The sequence below is a fragment of the Mastacembelus armatus genome, chromosome 5, assembly GCF_900324485.2.
Source record: "Mastacembelus armatus chromosome 5, fMasArm1.2, whole genome shotgun sequence".
In the NCBI taxonomy this organism is placed as follows: domain Eukaryota; kingdom Metazoa; phylum Chordata; class Actinopteri; order Synbranchiformes; family Mastacembelidae; genus Mastacembelus; species Mastacembelus armatus.
In genome coordinates, this window is record NC_046637.1 from 28,520,570 (window position 1) to 28,540,810 (window position 20,241).

The following is a 20,241-nucleotide window of genomic DNA, read 5'->3' on the forward strand; positions in this document are numbered from 1 at the left end:
AGGCACGAGTGCGGCACCTCTGGAAAATTCCTGCACTTTTAAAATGTGAGACTTTCACATGGTAGCGTACAAACACAATCTATAACAAGATGTAAGGTAACAAGCTCCAAACACTGAGTGCACTAAAAGAGCAAGAACCTTAATAATGAGTGCACATAGATCCCTGAGGTAACACAGAATAGTTCAGTATGTGCAGACATTGGGGAGGGAGTGAGTCTAAAAAGTGGATAAGGACCTGCCATAACTTTTTCCTGTCTCTCCCTCCACACGGCTCTTGTGGTGGGTGAGAGAAAGATAAGTGTGCACCTGTGAGGTTACCTGTGATGGGATCATCCATTATTCACTCAGTGGTGAGGACACAACCCAAGCATCTATACATTATTTAACAGAGCCCCCCCTCCTCTATTTCAGGAAGACACACTTTATGTACACAGAAGAGAAAAACACTCATTCATCCAACTGATTAAAGCAGCCTGCGTTTCTCTCACGCTCGCATGTGTGTTCAGACTGAGTGAACTTCTGTTTGCGTCTGCTAAGTGCTCACATAGGTGTGAATCAGCGAAACACTAGTCCTACACTCTTTTAAAAAGGTAGATTCATCATCTTTACATCAGTATCATTTACTGTTTAACTGTCTGATTATTCAAATACAAATATCGACTTGTGAAAACAACATTTTCTGTTCCATTTACTGCTGCTCAATAAAGCTAAAACATTTACTAGATTAGTCAAGTAAAAAACTATTATAGATAAATAACTGATTTTCACAGTTTAAGCAAAAATGACCTAATCAGCTTTTTTTTTATTACTGAATTTCTTTGCATTTGTTAGTTGGACAAATCCAACAACGGGAAAAAGTCACTTTGCACTTTAGAAACTGCTGTGACTCAAAATTTTCATCATGCTCTAACATTTTATAGACCAAATGAATAATTAATTCATCAAAACAAAGTCTGGTTAATCTATAATTAAAATGATTACTATGTGAAGTCCTAGTATTTGATATCAAAGGATGACAAAAGTATGTATGTCAAAAAAAAAAAAAAAAAAACAATTTTTGTATTTAAAAAAGTTTATTATCAAATATTTAACTAATAAAAACACCTAAGAATAACTAGAACTAGTAGAAATGTTCATGAAATGTTAAGATACAGAGGGAAAAACTATGTACATAAAAACTACTTGTATCGAAGGTATGTGAAACTGCACTTGGTCCATCTGCAGCAGCCCTTAAAAATACTCTGTAAAAAGTCATAAAAAGTAAAAATGTAAATTTTCCAAGATGCTTTTAGGTCATGCCAAAAAGAGCAGTCCAACACTGAGGTGTCCCAGGTCAGTGCAACGACGTCTTTCAGGACACTCTTCCTATACGTCGTCAACACACGGGAGCCAAAATGTCTGTTAAGAAGAAAGAAGGAAGTGAAGAAGAAAGTGAAAAAGATGTTTGTCCAGCTGAAGGTGATTTACTATATTTGATCGTCTCACCATGTTAGTGCAGGCGCTGGCAAATGTCATGTATCTGGGATTGAACTGTAGAGTGTTGATGGGACCGGAGTGTTTCCCGTCTAGCACAGCCACCTTCATCCCACTCTCAGTGCTCCAGACGTGGACTCGCCCGTCCTCCGAGCCTGCACAGGAAGGCACAGTTGAACGAAATCACAGGACAGAAGAGACCAAAATATAAAGCTCAGGTTATTTATCTTACCGATCATGACAAACTGAGAGTCAGGAGTGAAGCAGGCCTCCAGAGAGATGCCTCTACTGTTGTTGTAGCCCTTAAAATGAGCAGGAACAATTCAGAATAAATGTCCTAACGGGAATAATAGCAGGTTTGTGGCAATGTGCAAGGCTCTTACAGAAAACGTGTGCAGCACAAATCCACTGAAAGCATCGAGGACACGGATCATCCCTCCATTCGTAGAGATGAGAATCTGTTTCCCATTGTTGCTGAACTTGAGTCCAGTCCAGTCACAGGCACGATTAAACCTGGTCTCAAACGAGGCAAACGGCCCCTTTTCATGGAGAGACTTAATATGATAAAAAAAAAACTCGTGCTTTTGAGCACAAACTGTGAACACAATGAATTTGCTTTTTACCTTGTCAAAAGCACGAAGGTCATACAGTTTAATGGCTTGTGATTCTACCCCTGCAGCAAATATCAGCCCGTCGGGGTCAAAGGAACATACAGGTTTTCCCAGTGGATTAGTCAAACCCTGAAATACAGACATATAAAAATTAATCTAAAGAAAAAGTGAGAAGTCTGGATTTTCAAAGACATGAACAAGTACAATCACCACATTTAGGCCAGTTATTAATGACCTGAGCTGGCACCACACATTGTAAAAGATCTTCCTTTCCATCCTTTCTAGGATAATAGTTTTGAATTTTGTGTTTAGCTACTGTATATTAAAGGAGGGCTGAGTTTATATCATGTCTGACTGTTCTATGTGCATGTTCTCCCTGTGTCTAACCGGGTTTTCTCCAGGTACTCCAGCTTCCTCCCACAGCTCAAAGACATGCAGGTTGATGGGTTAGATTAACTGGTGACCCTAAATTACCCATAGCTGTGATTGTGAGTGTTTATCTGGAGGATACTGCGTGCTGGTCCAGTTTCATATCTAAGGGAAGAGATTCACTTGTAGCAGCGGCTCCTAAAGTCTGGGGACACCCAGTGGTCACAGCACAAATACTAGAACAGGGCTGTAATTATCCATCTGAGTAATTTCTTTCTTAGAGAGCAGAGGAAGTTTAATTCTCCAGGTGGTTCACAGACACTCACTTGGCAGTTTGGTGAGCGCAGGTCCCAGATCCGGATGGTTTTATCCAGTGAGCCTGAGATAAACATATCATCCACTGGTGACATAGAGAGAGAAATAACCCTGAAATAAAATACAAAAGAAATGAACTCCAACCATCGCCTAGCCGAGTGAGAAACAACCATTTAAGATAAAGAACATTAAGGAAAACACCAGATAAGATCAAGTTGAAATTTAGGGATGGACAAGTTTGCCAGTCCCCCACAGGCCTTAAGTCTCTACCCAGCGTGACGTTGTCCTATTCTGGCCTTTAACCTTCTCACCTGCACACATGGCACTACACTTCTACGATGTGGATGTTGTGGGTCACGTTTACTCACCTTGCAGTATGACCCGGGAAATAACGGATGTACTTGTTATCAGTGAGTGACAGGTATCGAATGGTATCTACAGGACACAAAACCACAAGTCAGTTTCAAACTTGGACCGAAAACGCACTTCCTGGTGTTTTCTGTGCCTGGTGCCATCAGCTGTAAGGCATCACCATCCAGTTTATTGCAGCTGTAGACCACCGTCTGTGTATCCCCATGTGTGTAGCGGATGAGGTCTGCTCCATACTTCTTGCTGAACAGGGTCCGTCTGGGTCTGACAGAGGCCAGAACATAAACATAAACCTGTCAGTCATATATATATTTGTTATATATCACTGGGCAAACCAGCACAGCTTCTGAAAACAAACCTTGGTCTAATATTCAAACAGTGGATGGTAAACACAGGAACTTCACACTATATGAGCTATCAGCTGTCTATCGGCTGTCTATCATCTGTCCATCGGCTGTCTATCATCTGTCTATCGGCTGTCTATCATCTGTCTATCGGCTGTCTATCGGCTGTCTATCATCTGTCTATCATCAGTCTATCGGCTGTCTATCATCTGTCTATCATCAGTCTATCGGCTGTCTATCATCTGTCTATCGGCTGTCTATCATCAGTCTATCATCTGCCTATCATCTGTCTATCGGCTGTCTATCATCTGTCTATCGACTGTCTATCATCAGTCTATCATCTGTCTATCGGCTGTCTATCATCTGTCTATCATCAGTCTATCGGCTGTCTATCATCTGTCTATCATCAGTCTATCGGCTGTCTATCATCTGTCTATCATCAGTCTATCGGCTGTCTATCATCTGTCTATCGGCTGTCTATCATCAGTCTATCATCTGTCTATCATCTGTCTATCGGCTGTCTATCATCTGTCTATCGACTGTCTATCATCAGTCTATCATCTGTCTATCGACTGTCTATCATCAGTCTATCATCTGTCTATCGACTGTCTATCGGCTGTCTATCATCAGTCTATCATCTGCCTATCATCTGTCTATCAGCTGTCTATCATCAGTCTATCATCTGCCTATCATCTGTCTATCGGCTGTCTATCATCTGTCTATCGACTGTCTATCATCAGTCTATCATCTGTCTATCGACTGTCTATCATCAGTCTATCATCTGTCTATCATCAGTCTATCGGCTGTCTATCGGCTGTCTATCATGTCTATCATCTGTCTATCGGCTGTCTATCATCTGTCTATCATCAGTCTATCATCAGTCTATCGGCTGTCTATCATCAGTCTATCATCTGTCTATCATCAGTCTATCGGCTGTCTATCATCAGTCTATCATCTGTCTATCGGCTGTCTATCATCAGTCTATCATCTGTCTATCGGCTGTCTATCGGCTGTCTATCATCTGTCTATCGGCTGTCTATCATCTGTCTATCATCAGTCTATCGGCTGTCTATCGGCTGTCTATCATGTCTATCATCTGTCTATCGGCTGTCTATCATCTGTCTATCATCAGTCTATCATCAGTCTATCGGCTGTCTATCATCAGTCTATCATCTGTCTATCATCAGTCTATCGGCTGTCTATCATCAGTCTATCATCTGCCTATCGGCTGTCTATCATCTGTCTATCATCTGTCTATCGGCTGTCTATCGGCTGTCTATCATCTGTCTATCATCTGTCTATCATCTGTCTATCATCTGTCTATCGGCTGTCTATCATCAGTCTATCATCTGTCTATCGGCTGTCTATCATCAGTCTATCATCTGTCTATCGGCTGTCTATCATCTGTCTATCGGCTGTCTATCATCAGTCTATCATCTGTCTATCGGCTGTCTATCATCTGTCTATCGGCTGTCTATCATCTGTCTATCATCTGTCTATCATCAGTCTATCATCTGTCTATCGGCTGTCTATCATCAGTCTATCATCTGTCTATCGGCTGTCACTCACTTTCCTTCCCGGATGTCATACAACACGATGCGGTCGTCGTCGCTGCTGGATATCGCACTTTCGCCGTTTGGGCTGTAATCCACGCAATTAATTTTCTGTGAATTCTCTTTGTATGTTCTGGCAACCCTGAAACTCCGCAACACGCCGTCCGTGATCTTCATGGCTGCAGGTTTTTATCACCTGCACATCTGTGAGTTTGGTTCAGTGATGAGCTGCTGTGTCTTAAAAACAACCACAAAATAAAAAATTACAACCACAAAATAAATAATAACCACAAAATAAATCGCAACATACGAACCGACCTGCTCTCAAAGCGACGCGTTCGGTTTGTTGTCGTTATCTACCGGGTGGGCGGTGCTTCACAGTAACCAATGCATTTAACAAGCTTCAATGCGCCGGGCAGAGGCAGCGTGAGACACAAGCATACCCCATTAAAAAATAAAACGGAAATTGCGACACATCACACAGGAAGCTATTGTGTTTACAAACTCTTTATTTACTCTTTACATTCAAACCTAGGAAAGATTTGGTTCCTAAATCTTGAAACAACCCAAATTAAACGTTTTTATAACACTGAGTCAAAGTGTTTTAGTATAAACTTTTCTTTTTAAAATGTTTTAGACTGAAACCTTGACAGGAAATGTTTTCCAATACACACTACTAGACACACAGTTTTCATGGCCTTCATGCTTTATAATAATAATAATGTAATGAGCTGTAAATGTTATTTATATGTAGGAGCGAGTGAACAAAATCTCTATTCAAAGTCTAGTTTTGAATTTTCTGCCGCTCTAGTTTTGAAGGCTTTTATTGTGAAAGGTGCGACCTGGCAGTAATTCGGTGCAGGAGAAGCGTGTTTCCTGTCGGAGGTTGTTTTGTCACGTTACCTCAGACCTTACCGTCAGTTTGGTGTCACAATGAACAGCTGCAGGAGAGCAGCCTGCACCCTGGTCCCCAGGGTCTCCAGGGTCTCCAGGGTCGAGCGCCGGGGTCCAGAGGCAGCACCGTCCCTGATGCGGGCCCAGACCACCGTTGCTAAACGAGATCCAGGCTCCGACCCAGGAGAGAAACCCCGACTAAGAGCTGTCGACCTGGCCCGGAAGGTCCAGCAGGAGAAGAGGCGCACGGAGCCGCGGGCGACAGAGGCCCCGGGGGCCCCGGTGTCGGGCCCGCAGAGGAGGGTGACGGAGCTGAAGCGGTTCAGCCTGCAGCTTCAAAACGTTCATCCAAACGTTCTGGCCAAACACCTCCACAGAACCGTGCTGTACCAGGACCAGGACGTGGTCGTCATCAACAAACCCTTTGGGGTCCCTGTCCGAGGTGAACTCGCAACTCATTTCCACTACGGTACAAGGCCAAACCAGTTAGTGAGCAGGGATGCTGCTTCGATCGATTAGTCAATTAATTGATTAGTTATCAGTGAGTTATATCCACGTTAACTTAAAAGCGCCAGTTTTACCTTCACACCTGCAAGAATTTCTCGCTTTTCTCTGCAAATGACGATTAAAGTCATTGTTGATTCATCTGATGAATGTTAATCAGGTAAAGAAATAAATTCTGATTTGGTCCAAATCTCAAAAGATAAAAATCCACTGCTGCTGTTAAACTGCAGCTTTTCCAGGTGTCTAGACTTCAGGTACCGGATAGTTGTTTAGTTGTTGCTGCTGTTTTTCAGATGAATCCGGGGTCACGTCGATCACATCTGTGCTTCCTGTCCTCTCCAGGATGATGGATGGGATGAAGATCAAGTCAGAGTCTCAGCTGGTTCCTTGTCTGGGGCTGGAGAAGGAGACATCCGGAGCTCTCCTGCTGGCCAGGAGTGAAGAGGCAGTGGAGCACATACTGAACCTGCACAGAAACAACCAAGTGCAGAGAAAATACTGGTACAGAAAATATGGGTCTACGTTGTTCCAACACAGAGACTTAAAATTCACATCAGGTGTTTGTCATTCATTCTCATGTTCACTGGTCTCCCCTAAGGGTCATCACAGTTGGTGCACCTGTTCCATCTGAAGGACTGATTGACATTCCCATCATAGAAAGACAGTTCACGGGTCCTCAGCCACACTACAAGGTGTCTCTTCTTCTGTGCTTTTGATGTGGTAACAATCATTAGGTCAAATGATAGAAAATAAACGCTGAATTCACAAGCTGGTAGTTGTTGCAGAAGTACCAGTCTCACACTTGCTGGTTCCGGCTCCACATTTTCATCATTTTGGTGTTATAGCAGATCTATTCCTATTAGTGGACGTAGTTTCTCCAGTCTCACAATTTTTTTTTTTTTTTTTATTTCAGATGGCACTGAGTCCTCTTTTCAGAATGAATGACGCAGGCGATGGTATAACCAAAGTCCGAGGCCACCGGCAAGCCCATTCTGCAGTGACCAAGTACAGAGTCCTGGACAGCAGCGGCGGTTGTAGTCTTGTGGAGCTCCAGCCTCTTAGCGGTGAGGACACAGGCAAAGTAAATTACTGACAAACCAGTTTGGTAAATTTCTCTGTGGGTAGACAGGACACTTGAGTGTTTTCTTATCTCTTGTGTTTAAAGGAGTAAAGCACCAGATGAGGGTTCACATGGCATTTGCTGTAGCATGCCCCATTCTGGGCGACCATAAATATTCCCACTGGAGCAGACTGGCACCACAGGTAAAACGTAGTCTCACAAACAGTATCTGCTGATCATGTTTAAAATTAATTTTAAATGAATTCATTCTCAGAGGAATGATGTTTTGGTTGCGCTCTGGCATTACACACTTCATTTGCACACAGACATATAAAAGGAACACAAGGGCCACATTTGTGCCAAGGCTTCGTTTGTTGTCACCAGTTACTCCTAAAGAACTAAGACTACTTGTATGTTCGCAGAAATTACCGGAACGCGTGTTGGGAAAGCTTGAACTGGAACAGAGCAAGACCCGGCATCTTCCCCTTCATTTGCACGCTCGACAGCTGATTCTGCCAGGAACCAATCAAGCAGACATCAGTGTGACCTGTCCTCTGCCTAAATACTTCACACAAACATTAAAACACCTGCATTTAATCCTTCCCAATGAAAAAGATGATAAATAACATCCCTGCCATTCTTTGCAGAAAAAACTGTTTAAACTGAAGCAAACATTAAATTATGTGAAGCTGGGGTTTTGTCTGCCATTATGTGAAATGCTCAAACACAAAAGAGACTGTAGTAAATGCCTGTGTGATATAACTTATTTTAGTAATAAATGAAGCAGTACTACATTGCTACTTCTCAGTGTAGTTAAGCTGCATGTCCATGGAGGCCACTAAGCTATGGATGCTGTTGAAGTAGGAAGCCTTTTAAAAAGGCCTGTAACTAATCTGTGTAAATATCAGACTTCCAGACAACACAGCACTATACACCTTTCATTTTGAGCTGCTTGACATGACTCTTGATACAAGGATTAACACTGCATTAGCTAAACAAAGATGCCTCCATCTGCATTTCCTGTTTAATAACCCTGCTGTACATACAGGAATTAATTGGCAAAAATCCTTGATGGGTGTTTCAATTGTTAGTGTCAACCTGAGAAATGTTTTCAATTTCCTGAATAACTCCAATATAGCACTTGGCCTTGTGAATATCTGAGCTTAAACTCACTCATTGATCCACAAGTATAAATTATGTAATTTTTGAAAAAAAATAAAACAAAACAGGCACAAGTTCTTCAGCTTTGAAGATATCAATACATGATCCAAAATGCAGTCAGTGTACAAAAGAAGTCAGGAGCAGTGGTCCCTGTAACTGTCCATTAAGATATAATGTATTACAACAGGACCCATTGAAGAGACATAAGATGTGGTTAGAAGTGAAAGGTAAATACTCTCATATCATATTGATAAGACTGACTTTTACAGGAAAATGTCCCACCTCTGCGCAGCTGTGAGAAGCAGCCCAAGAGATCAATCATGATTGAGCAGTGAAGCTAAAGCATCGCTTGATCACCAGTTCATGGTTACAGAGTTGATGACTTACAAAGAAAATCAAGAGAGCAGTCCATTTGACTCAAAACAGAAAATGTAAGAAGACAAAAATCTTGAGTGTAATCATGATACACTCCTCAGAAAAAACTGATGATTGTTTGAGACGTAGTTCAGTTTTATTTGAGATAGTCTGTGAGTTTTATAGAGTCGAGGTGGGTACTGCATAGCCAACAATCAGTGACTGGAAAACTAGTTCCAATCAGTCCCATTTAGCTAGCATTCTCTTGGCAAGCGCTGATGATCTCCTGGATCTCTCGGACCACAAGGATACGAGCCAGCATGTGCTCCACTTGCTGACTCGAGAGCGGCTGTGACGAGTACCACATGGGGCTGTTGGGTGCAACGACAGGCTCTGGGGTCATGTAGTATGCATCGTTACGGCCTTTCACGCTCTGAGGACTGGAAAAGGAGTCAAGTTTATTTGTGTATGTCCAAGAATTATTCGGTTAAAATTTCTGTGATTGCCTGCCACTCACCATTTGAAAAGGTAAAAATCGTAAAGTTTTATGGGACAACGAAGAGGATTCTCAGGATCTTCGATCTGCTCTTCATACATATCATCAGTTCCTGAAACAAACGCCACACAGCAGGTCAGCAACAGCAGTTTCTACCTTAAAAGGTTTCACATAGCGACACCAACATAAAGCTAATTGTATTGGGCACCTTTTTGTCCAGCACCGTGGGGACCTTGACCTTTGAGAAGGCGGATACTGGTTGCCTTGTCCTTGGCATTAGCGGGGTTCTTCTTTGTGTGTCTTAACACCTTCGAGAAAGCCACTTTCATGTGCTGTTCAGGTGTTATCAGGCAGAAATACCTGTAAGAATAAGACAAATTTTACCACGCTCAGTATTCACAATAAAAATACATGACTGCGTCAGTAAAGAGAGCAGATTTACGTCTTTTAATGGTTGTTACTTACTTAGTGTTAAAGTACATTAGAGTTGTGAGCAGTGTGGCAGGTGAATGTGCACCAAGCTGTTTACACTCCCACAGCATCTCCTCTGTCACATGACTTGGAATAACGTAACCTGAGGTGTGAACACGCAATAAGCAATTCTGCCTACAAACAAAATGTGTATGTATTGGTAAATGTTAGTTCTCTCTTACCTAAAGGATGGACACTGGGCTTCCAACCATTCAGGATTTTGTGTAAACACTCACAGAAACGTGTGTAATATGGATCAGAGAAAATATCATCCACACGTCCGTTTTCGGAGAGATACTATAAAAAAAAAAAAACAGTAACTTCATATAACTTTCTGGTCTATTATATCTATACTTTATGTTTGAGCAAGATGATACTAACCTTCTGTATACACAAAAAGACATAATACAAAACATCTGGGGCGAATTCTTCTTCTTCTGAACCTCGTGCCTCCTGTGTCATCAGGGAAAGACCCAAGTTTAGCTCTGCTACTGCACTGGACACCAAGTCTTCTTGAAAACGCAGAGGCTGACGACCTGGACACAGCCACACAGACAAAACAGATTATTAAATTTTTATTAGTGCTATAGAGTTTACTTGCTTATTTCTCAGTTTCAAGCAGAATAAAACTTGTGAGATGCTACATTACATTACATTACATTACCACACCTGGAATCAAATAGAAACAAGTTGTATTGTTTTCAGTGGTTAAGGTAAATGCATCTATGTATCTATAACAAATGCAAAATATGAGTGTTCATAACTATCATTGGTGGACTTACGTCCTATAGGTGCAAGCTTGGTCTTTTCTTGCTTGCTTAGCTCTACATTTTTTCTCTTCACCCAAAGGCGCCAGACCTCCAGGCCCTCCTCCGGCTTGAGGCACATAGGAACCAGAATCTCTGTAGGTTGTTCAGCATGAGCCTCCGTTTCTACTTGACCCTAGACCAAAATAAACACATCAAATGTTTTCATACACATCTTAATCACATAAATACAGTTCCAGTGGATAATAGTTCTTAATTAAGAACTATTCCTTTATGTGTGATTTTTCATTACCTGTCTTCCTTCAAAAACAGGGATTTATAAATAGTGATATTTCCAAACAATAGAAAACAACATCAGGGCTAAAACCAATGTGCAAGTTCCCAAACACTAAAATGCAGTTTTGAATTGGTCAAATTCAGGTACTGATCTTTGTAGTTCACAACAACAGTGTGACATGTCTTAAGTGTTAGTGTTAAAATTATTTTAAGAATAAATAGTTTATCCATTTTATGCAGGGTACAAACTCAGTTACAGCCTTACTGATGTGATGGCTCTAAGAAAAAGTCATGTCTAACCTGCAGATGGAGCTGTTCTTGTCCATCTTCTCCTTGGCTCTGCTGTTGATTTGGGTCCCATATGTGTACTGACTGGGTTGTGTTGTAAGTCCCGCCTACAGTCTGCACTGCCACAGGGATGTGAATGTTCCCGTTCATGAACTGTGCTGGGAACAGGGTCTGCACTATTTCTTCCGGTGTCCCAGAAGAGGCTGACTGCACATCCGTAGACCTTGATGAGGAACCGGGGGACAATTTGTCCTTACCGTTGGTGGTAGTAACTTGCACTGTGCTGTATGTCTCCTGTGGTATGGCAATGTGAGTTACACCCTGCTGTTGTGGAGTGGAGTACACAGGGATGGTCCAGGTCTCACCTGTGGGACCTGTGATTGTTCCTGTAGTGCTGTACAGTTGAGCACTGTCAACAGTGAGCAGATCTGGTCTCAGCGACACGTAGCTTTGCTGCTGGCCTTGAGGGATGGCCAGAACTGTGGCTACCTGCTGGCCCTGTGGAACAGCATAGGAAACAGCTAGAGGGACATCCACCTTACGCTTCTTGGCTGGTTGCAGAACAGTCGAGACACTGCCGGCTCTCCTTTCTGCCTCCCTGGGAGTGGCCTGTTGTTGGGAAGGAGACATGGCCTCTATGGTCTGGATCTGGATCTGTTGTCCACCTTGTAGCTGAATATGTTGTCCACTCTGTAACTGAATTTGCTGGCCACCCTGTAGCTGAATTTGTTGACCAGCCTGAAGCTGAATTTGCTGCCCCCCTGGAAGCTGAATATGCTGTGCTCCTTGTAGCTGGATTTGCTGGCCACTTGACAGCTGGATCTGTTGTCCACCAGCTACAGCTGCAACCAACTGTGCCTGAATCTGTAAATACAGTCAGCACCGTGAGTGAAACAGCAGAGGCACAGCACATGGATGTGGTTGACAGGGGTGACAGAAATGATGTACCTGCTGTTGCTGCTCTTCTGTAAGCTCTCCCTGGTGGACAAGTTGGGCTGTTGAGAGTCCCTGCAAGTCCTGCTGGGAAGGGGAGGCCACCTGGAGAACCTGGCCAACAGTTTGGCCCTGCTGTTCCTGAATCTGAACCTAGCACACAGGGAGTACGGAAATAGCAGCGCTATCAGCAATGACATGAAAGAATAAAATATCTTACTGTTCAATGACACATTATGTGTGAATTAACTAAATTTTATTTTAGATAATACAGTGAGTTTCTTTCCAAATGGCATTTCCCATAACAGTAAGTAGAAAATGCACTGACACATAAACAAATCAACACAGAGAAGGTCAGACAGTCACATAGTATCTGGAACTTCGCAAAAAAGTTATATATATATTTCACAATTGTGCATTATAGTCTTATTAATACTCCAAGTGAATAAATAAAGGACTAAGTAAGTAAGTTACATCATGAACTATGAGCATATTGAGAGCGGACTGGTAATGACACTAATGGGGAAACACTTAGAAATTATTAGCAGAATCTGACATTTTGGTTTTGGATCCGTACATCTTTTCTCAACACCAAGAAGCTTCCACAGCAAAACTACTTAACTCAAACTAGAAAAACTTTAACTAACACTATCAGCACAAATACCAGCCTTCTCATTTGCTTTCCTCGTTACAGTGAGAGATGACTGTGTTCCTGTCTTGCACAGTTTAAACACAGTATGAGAAACTGGTATGGGCATAATAACTAACCTGCACTTGAAGCTGCTGTTCAGACCCTTGATGCACAGACAGTTGTGGTGAAATGTCTGCTGAGGTCACCTGTACCTGTGAGGTGTGTACATTTGTACATACAGTAAAAGTACAGCATCACACGGCAGACGAAAGCTTATATCATTCAGCATCTACAGCCATTATAAAACCAGTATGCTCTTACGGGGCAGGCCAGCTCCAGGAGAGATCCAGCCACCTCTGTGCTGTCCGTGTAGATACAGTTGGCACCCTGGTGCTGGTACACCATGGTTGTGGTGGTGGCTGCCCCTTCATGCTGGCTGAACTCCTGCAGCACCTCTGGGCCCTTGGCAAGAGAGTCCAGGAACTCCTTCATCCGGTGCTGAGGCACAGTGCGGGCCTTCTGCCGCACATACTCATCAAAGGAGACAACCCCGCTCTCCTGCTCATTCATTGTCACTTCAGCTGGAAGGAAAAGAGCCTGTCAAACATTTGGGACAGTAATCAAGTCCAAACAAGTGACACTGACCGTGAACTGTATTTTAATGAGGCGTTAGCTCTGGCATTCACAATTACATAAGCACGACCTGAGCTAAGGAGTGACATTTAAATAATTTCCAATTAACAGGTGACACCCTGACACAGAGGTCAAAGTGCATTTTGTTATTAATACAGTAACTATGCTAATTTGGGCTCCACTCAACTTTTTGTACTAACAGAATCACTACAGCTGCACATCCGGCTCAGCACTACGCCCATGTGTTATTATTTGATGGCAGAGCCTTTGCTGAGGGCACCAACAGTTTGTTAGACTGATGAAATAAATAGTTTATGGCTAGCGGTTAGCCACCTAGCGTCCCAATGTTAGCAAGGCAGTGTTTGCCCATGCACAGGTAGCTAGCTACAGCCCGCCGACTGTATTTAACACCGTCACATGTTAATGTGGCAGCTACTGTGAAAAGGTTAGTTAGGCAGCGTAGTTTGCTCCTGTGGTGAGTTAACAGCCCATTCATTGACCAGGACATGACGCTAACTAGCTAATCGTCGAGCTAACGTTAGCTAGCTAGCTCGGTGGCTGCGGATCCCGTCATGCTACCTTAAATAAAACGAAATCCTCTCCTTTCCGCCAAGGCACGGTGTTTAAAACCAAAAAGCCGATAAACGTCTAGCAGCTACCAGCAGCAGCCCATTCCCTTCGCTGCGTAACGCACCGAGCAGCCCCGCAAACGACGCTGCGATCGGGCTGCGGTGAAACTTAACGGGCGAACAGTCTCTGACGTCCGCTGGTTCCAGGGAGATCCAGGCTGCTGTCGGTGCCAAACCAGTTCTCCGGCACCGGCAAGGCACAGATTTATTCACCCAGAGTAATATCGTCCCGAGTAATATCGCCACAACACACGCGAAGAAACGTGTCCGCTATTCTCCACGACGGAAGTACAGGCCGCGAAAACAACACGAGTCCGACTGTTGTGACAGGCAGCGGCCTGTTCACCTGCAGCTCGACCTGCGCTATCACAGGCTGTGCATCTGCACAGCTGCTGCTCTGCATGGAAGAACCACCACACTCCATGACATGTTGTTATTGTCATAAATACTGTAGTACCTGCAGACCATACTATCTGTACAAACAGCGTTTGTTGCCTGTTGTTTTCTTATTATATGGCACTAAAAAGCTAAAATAATAAACATGAAAATACACACTCATATGAGCATTGCACAGCCATAGATGGATGGATGGATGGATGGATGGATAGATAGATAGATAGATAGATAGATAGATAGATAAATCTAAATATCTAAATGGAAAAAACATTGTATGTTTACCAAGAGGCAAAAGTCCAAATGTACATTAGACTAAATATTTTATTGTTTTTGTTGAATGTGACTGTTTCTCAGCCTCCCAATAATCTCCATAGGTCAAATCTTTGGGAAAAGTTAGTAATGGGCATTATTTAGTCAGACTAACTATTATACTCTAGAACTACTCTAGGCCTCTACAAACTAATTGGCAGGCCGAAGCATTTTAAGTGGACGGACATATAGATTATATACTGAAGCAGTGTTAAAATAGCCTAAGATGCCTCGGGTAACACCTGGTAAACATTTGAATGCATGTACCTTTAACAAAATCTAACTTCCCCAGTCTGCCTTAAAGAGCCAGGCATGTGCTACTGAGTGCCTCCCCCTGTTTGCTCCACAACAAACTGCCTCTCACCCTTCTTAAGGTGGCCCAAGACAGATGTACTGTGGGCATAGGCTATGTCCTCTACACACTGGACATGGAACAGTTAATTCCCACACTCACTGAAAAATATGTGGGGCTCATCAAGGGCTATGGTGGAAGTTATATTGTTATATTCAACAGTGATAAAACATGAAAACATCATAAGATCTAGCAAAGTGATGACCATGACTGGAAATCTCTTATGCATTTTATCATACATAACATCTAATGTATATATGGCATGTCATGTTTAGTAAATGCATAATTTCCAAACTAGTTAACCTGTAAGTGGGCATGAAACAATATGACAGTGCTTGTGTCTAGTTGGCTTCATGCAATCACTTCATGTGACTTTGTGCCACTGTAAGAATCTTAATGTAATCCTTTCAAGAAGGGATTTACCTTAATATGACTGTTGTAGCAAGAAGCAGGTGCAGCTTGTAAATTTTTTATATATAGTCAGTTATTATGAAAACATGTTTTCTTTTTGTAAGTCTATATAATAAGTGAACAATTATGTGAAAACATTTACCAAGAAGATATTATGCAACCATTTCTTTCAGAAGCAGCCTTAGTATTTACGTCCTGCTCTTTGTTTTTACAGGTGATGGGATGACGGGAGGCTGCCAAGTAACCAGCCGGCATATAATGGAATAAGACATCAGCTTGGAGGCTAGATGGCTGTGAGCATGTCTGTAAATCCAGTGTGTTCAGCCCTCACTCTGGTGATCCACATCAGACGTCAGGTGTTACTCACGCATACTGCAGCCAGAGCTGGAGTGCAACACAGGAGTCAAGGAATCAGAGGTACATTTACCTTTTACTTTGAATAAGCATTTCTTTTTTTGGAGTGGGGAGGAGGTTTCTCTATACGGTTGTTATGGCAGGTATGGTTTTAAAATAGGATTTTGTGTTGTGGTAATCCCATGAAATAACTGTAATAGTTGGAAAATCCACCACATGTTTTTGAGAATACAAACAGCCTTGCTTGTGATGCTGTATTTATACTTTGATGGAGTAAACTTTTATTAAAATGTAAAGTTCCTTAACTGTAAATCCGTACACAAAGCATTTCTCAAACATGCGCTGTATGTTTTGAACACTGATATAAAGAATATTAATATATGTATCTCAACTCACCTGAGCTTACATTTAAGAAATCAGGTCATTTGCAAGACTTATACTAAAAATAACATTCATGTGCATAATTCTTGGGTTCTATTGTTTATCATTCTATGTAATGAGTGATTTGCATATCACTGTTGACATCTGTGGCCTGAAGGACACATACAGATTAGACAGGCTCAAACAGTTTTATTGCCAAGCTGTGTTGTATATTTTGTTGAGACACCGACGTCGTGGAGTGTGTAACCTCAATGATTTGCACAGGGGAATTGTATTATTTTTATAGGATTAAAATGCGAGATTAATTTCCTGGGAGTCTGTATGACCACAACCTTGAAAATCTTTCTACTATCAGTTATTTCAAAATTAGGCTAAATAGTGGGATGTGAAAATACCACATCCTGCTGATATAGGATGAAGGCCTAAAGTTGAACAATTACACACTTTATATAGAAAAAGAATCCAGTCTGATTAGTGTGTGTAGATTAAAAGGTTTTCAGATGTGAAATCACATGTTAACTCCTGCTGTTTTTTGTTCCTCTTCAGGTCTTGGTATTTCTATTCAGACGGTCAAAAATGGGGTCTTCATCATTGCACTTCATCACATTAACCATGACTCTCTCTACACTCGGAAGCCTTATTCAAACTTCACATTTACTGAACAACTCTGAATCTGCCCGAATAACTCAAAGCACAAGCGGAAACAACGTCTCAAACAGTTTGGCCAGTGAGGAAATCTTCCACTCAGTGAGCAGCAGTGACTCTATGGAGGGCAGTGGCTCTGATGCTGACAGTTTAATAACACCCAGACTCATTAATCAGACTGTCATTTCAAAGGAGCCTAAGCAAGCCAGCAAAGAAAACCTTCCTGGGTCCGGAATCCCATTAACTCCACTTACTCTACACCATTCACAGGCTCATGACCAAAGAGCTGAGAAAGATAATACTTCAATTAGACATGTAGACATCGTCTCAGAGGAGGTGTTCTTGGAAGGGCGTCACTTAACAGCTGAGGAACAGTTAACAGAGAATCATACATTTACAGCAAATAATGACTTTCTAGATGGTAAGTAAAAATTAGGAGTTAAATGAAGTCAAACTTATATATATCTTTGTTATATATATCTTTGTTTACATTTTTCTTCAACAGTTTCTGACACAACTTCTAATTATCACTAACCATTTATTAAAAGACACAATGAATTACATTTTTTTCCCAAATTAAGTATTGTATAAGAAAAAATGGGATTTTGGATCTTGGGCTATAAAAACTGTTACAAATTCAAAATTAAAATGTGATGCATCCAAAGACTTTTCCTCTTTCTTCTTCGCAGATGGGGACAGTCCTGAACTCCCTCTCCAAACAAATGTGTTTACTTCTATGACAGGCCAGAACCTGTCAGAGCCTGGTCTTAAACCCTGTGTTGTTCTTAAAGCCTTTAATGGCACCAATCTGCTGTGGGATGACATGAGACGCACGCTGGCATTTGCATGGGAACTACATGTGTTCGGCTCTGCTGGCCTTTTCATACTAATGACAGTCCTGGCAGTTTTGGCAATGGCTGGTGCATGCACTCTTCCTCATCCCCTATGTGATGCCCTGATGGTGGTGAATAGTCTCTTGGTTATGGGCGGTACTCTGCGTGGTGTCCTCCTTCTACTTGATCCTTACGGTACCTGTCAGATTCTGTCTCGTGCTACTCTGGCAGCACTCCATAATGTTCCCCTGCAGCTTCTTTTGTGGGCACAGGTTGCCCTCACACTGGTCACACTCAGAGGGTTGAAAGTATTACTTTTTCCACTAAAGCTGCAGCACCCATGGGTGGTTGGAGGGCTGGCTATATTACACTGCACCTCATTACTTGTAGCAGACTTATACTCTTCAACTTTATCACCAGCTCTCCCTCTGATGCTACAGACACTCTCCCTGTGCTGGGGTCTCCCATTCTGCATGGGAAATCTTATAAAGTCTCTTTTTCACTTACATCCCTTCCTCAGATCCTCCGTACCCGAGTGGGTCCCATCACAGAGCATTGAAAGACGAGCAAAGCGGGTAACAGCGGTGTGCGCCTTCCTTGGGGTTCTTTGCTGCAGCCTTCAGATGTATAGTCTCCTCTGGCTTTACGGACTGTTGGGGAACTGGAGGCGCTTTGGCTGGGGCTGGTGGCTCAGTCAGTTTTGGGCAAGAATTCTTGAATTAGCTTGGGGATTCTCTTTGCTTGTCCTGGGATCCTGGATCTTCTGGATGCCCTCCAGGGGTCATTCAAGGGGAGATCTTTGGCAGGGCAGAAGTGAGGTGTTTAAAGGGGTAGTTGAGAAAAGCTTATGGGGTGGGGTCTTAGCCAGCATATGGAGAGGGCCACTAAGAAAATCAGAGAAATCCTGGGAAGACCTGATGCCAAATAATTGGGCAAAATATAATCTGTCTAGAGCAGGTATCAGCAACAATGTCATGTGTCCATATGATGATCAACCATCGATTATCCCAGAATACAAGCCTGAACCTGTTAGCAGCAGCAGCTCTGACTCTCAGACTGCACTACTGTGGCAAAAAGTTGGTGAACATGAATGCATTCTTTCACTTATAGAATTTGACATGCGGCCCCCATCTCCCATTAACCTCAGGCGCAGCATTGACGATGCCCTTTATCATGGACAGCTTGTAGCAGGAAGTCTGTTCACTCCTCCACCTCCTTCCTGGACTCACGGCATCTTCACTGATGGAGAGGGCAGTATAACTGTCCCTCCGGCATATGTCAACTATGGCTGGTTGATGGATACAGCAGATGCTTCTATATCTCTTGACCAATTCCAAGCCAAAGAGCACATACAGTCACCCCATGGTAATAATGGTTGTACTGGATCCACAACTGCTGCACATCAGGGAGAAGAGTTTAGTTCAGCACTCTCAGCAGTGTTGCATCGGTATGACTGGTCTGACGACGATGTCACTGACCTCTAAGCTGGAGTGCCAATACGAACTTCCCACTAAAACATTGAGCCTTGATGGCACCATCATGTAACAGGGACTGTGATGTCCTCTCAAGCCATGGCCTCATCTAAGTAAAAACACAGTTTTGAGGCCTTACTAACATGCTTTGCTATAGAATCAATGTAAAATGATTATACACTAGTATTCAGTATAAGAGCCCTTACATTAATCAGTATCACACAAATATCTTCTTTGGTTTCATCTAGTTGCACAGTTAAGATAAAGATAGTGGTGACATAAGCCTGGCAGAAAACCAGTTTAAGTGTTTTCATTTAATTTTCATTAGGTCTTCGTTTTTGTGTTTTAGCACAAATCATCATCCATCCATCCATCATCCATCATCCATCCATCCATCAATCCATCATCCATCCATCCATCCATCATCCATCATCCATCCATCCATCCATCATCATCCACATCCATCCAGCTCCCATCACCATCCATCGCATCAGCCAGCCAGCCATCCATCATCCATCAGCACCATCCCATCCCATCCATCATCCATCCATCCATCAATCCATCCATCATCCATCTATCCATCATCCATCCATCATCCATCCATCATCCATCATCCATCCATCCATCCATCCATCCATCCATCCATCATCCATCCATCCATCCATCATCCATCATCCATCCATCCATCATCCATCCATCCATCCATCATCCATCCATCCATCATCCATCATCCTTCATCCATCCATCATCCATCATCCATCCATCCATCCATCCATCATCCATCCATCCATCCATCCATCCATCATCCATCATCTATCCATCATCCATCCATCCATCATCCATCATCCATCCATCATCCATCATCCATCCATCCATCCATCCATCCATCCATCCATCCATCCATCCATCATCCATCATCTATCCATCATCCATCCATCCATCCATCCATCATCCATC

At 42.6% G+C, this 20,241-nt stretch overlaps 4 protein-coding genes across 7 annotated transcripts; 2 read left to right on the plus strand and 2 right to left on the minus strand.

Moving 5' to 3' along the window:
- Positions 1-1,093: 1,093 nt before the first annotated feature.
- On the minus strand, positions 1,094-5,473 carry LOC113130149 (WD repeat-containing protein 82-like). 2 transcript variants are annotated; one of them, XM_026306515.1, is made up of 10 exons: positions 5,353-5,473; positions 5,051-5,271; positions 3,301-3,401; positions 3,137-3,203; positions 2,780-2,879; positions 2,097-2,213; positions 1,857-2,012; positions 1,706-1,775; positions 1,486-1,628; positions 1,094-1,398 (listed from the first exon to the last, which is right to left on the minus strand). In XM_026306515.1, the coding sequence occupies exons 2-10, from the start codon at positions 5,209-5,211 to the stop codon at positions 1,366-1,368; spliced, it is 948 nt and encodes a 315-aa protein (XP_026162300.1). In that variant the 5' UTR covers positions 5,212-5,271; positions 5,353-5,473; the 3' UTR covers positions 1,094-1,365. The 2 variants fall into 2 exon arrangements, with proteins under 2 accessions (XP_026162300.1, XP_026162301.1); XM_026306516.1 differs by having other exon boundaries at positions 5,051-5,470.
- A 428-nt stretch (positions 5,474-5,901) lies between these two features.
- rpusd4 (RNA pseudouridine synthase D4) lies at positions 5,902-8,186 on the plus strand. Its single transcript, XM_026306509.2, has 6 exons — positions 5,902-6,370; positions 6,726-6,933; positions 7,031-7,124; positions 7,346-7,496; positions 7,598-7,695; positions 7,915-8,186. The coding sequence occupies exons 1-6, from the start codon at positions 5,968-5,970 to the stop codon at positions 8,116-8,118; spliced, it is 1,158 nt and encodes a 385-aa protein (XP_026162294.1). The 5' UTR covers positions 5,902-5,967; the 3' UTR covers positions 8,119-8,186.
- Positions 8,187-8,479: 293 nt separating this feature from the next.
- Positions 8,480-14,490, minus strand: qrich1 (glutamine-rich 1). 3 transcript variants are annotated; one of them, XM_026306485.2, is made up of 12 exons: positions 14,082-14,490; positions 13,191-13,450; positions 13,007-13,081; positions 12,254-12,391; positions 11,318-12,169; positions 10,757-10,916; positions 10,356-10,510; positions 10,157-10,271; positions 9,969-10,077; positions 9,712-9,863; positions 9,525-9,615; positions 8,480-9,447 (listed from the first exon to the last, which is right to left on the minus strand). In XM_026306485.2, exons 2-12 carry the CDS (start codon positions 13,437-13,439, stop codon positions 9,258-9,260), a joined length of 2,286 nt encoding a protein of 761 aa, XP_026162270.1. In that variant the 5' UTR covers positions 13,440-13,450; positions 14,082-14,490; the 3' UTR covers positions 8,480-9,257. The 3 variants fall into 3 exon arrangements, with proteins under 3 accessions (XP_026162270.1, XP_026162271.1, XP_026162269.1); XM_026306486.2 differs by having other exon boundaries at positions 13,191-13,466; XM_026306484.2 differs by having other exon boundaries at positions 13,690-14,490.
- Positions 14,491-15,727: 1,237 nt separating this feature from the next.
- LOC113130151 (uncharacterized) lies at positions 15,728-19,019 on the plus strand. Its single transcript, XM_026306519.1, has 4 exons — positions 15,728-16,016; positions 16,881-17,400; positions 17,669-18,007; positions 18,333-19,019. The coding sequence occupies exons 2-4, from the start codon at positions 16,911-16,913 to the stop codon at positions 18,389-18,391; spliced, it is 888 nt and encodes a 295-aa protein (XP_026162304.1). The 5' UTR covers positions 15,728-16,016; positions 16,881-16,910; the 3' UTR covers positions 18,392-19,019.
- Positions 19,020-20,241: the final 1,222 nt, after the last annotated feature.

Bases quoted from the DNA above. Each gene is read 5' to 3' on its own strand.
- LOC113130149 (XM_026306515.1), bottom strand. From the start codon at position 5,211: ATGAAGATCACGGACGGCGTGTTGCGGAGTTTCAGGGTTGCCAGAACA. The intron at 2,214-2,779 runs GTGAGTGTCTGT...TCTGTATTTCAG, and splicing joins TGCGCTCACCAAACTGCCAA to GGTTTGACTAATCCACTGGG. The intron at 1,776-1,856 runs GTAAGAGCCTTG...GCTCATTTTAAG, and splicing joins TTGTGCTGCACACGTTTTCT to GGCTACAACAACAGTAGAGG.
- rpusd4 (XM_026306509.2), top strand. From the start codon at position 5,968: ATGAACAGCTGCAGGAGAGCAGCCTGCACCCTGGTCCCCAGGGTCTCC. The intron at 7,125-7,345 runs GTGTCTCTTCTT...TTTTTATTTCAG, and splicing joins GTCCTCAGCCACACTACAAG to ATGGCACTGAGTCCTCTTTT. The intron at 7,497-7,597 runs GTGAGGACACAG...TTGTGTTTAAAG, and splicing joins GGAGCTCCAGCCTCTTAGCG to GAGTAAAGCACCAGATGAGG.
- qrich1 (XM_026306484.2), bottom strand. From the start codon at position 13,744: ATGGGCGTAGTGCTGAGCCGGATGTGCAGCTGTAGTGATTCTGTTAGT. The intron at 12,170-12,253 runs GTACATCATTTC...CTGTATTTACAG, and splicing joins CAGAAGAGCAGCAACAGCAG to ATTCAGGCACAGTTGGTTGC. The intron at 10,272-10,355 runs GTTAGTATCATC...TTTTTTTTATAG, and splicing joins TCTTTTTGTGTATACAGAAG to TATCTCTCCGAAAACGGACG.
- LOC113130151 (XM_026306519.1), top strand. From the start codon at position 16,911: ATGGGGTCTTCATCATTGCACTTCATCACATTAACCATGACTCTCTCT. The intron at 17,401-17,668 runs GTAAGTAAAAAT...TCTTCTTCGCAG, and splicing joins AAATAATGACTTTCTAGATG to ATGGGGACAGTCCTGAACTC. The intron at 18,008-18,332 runs GTACCTGTCAGA...TCCCTTCCTCAG, and splicing joins CCTTCTACTTGATCCTTACG to ATCCTCCGTACCCGAGTGGG.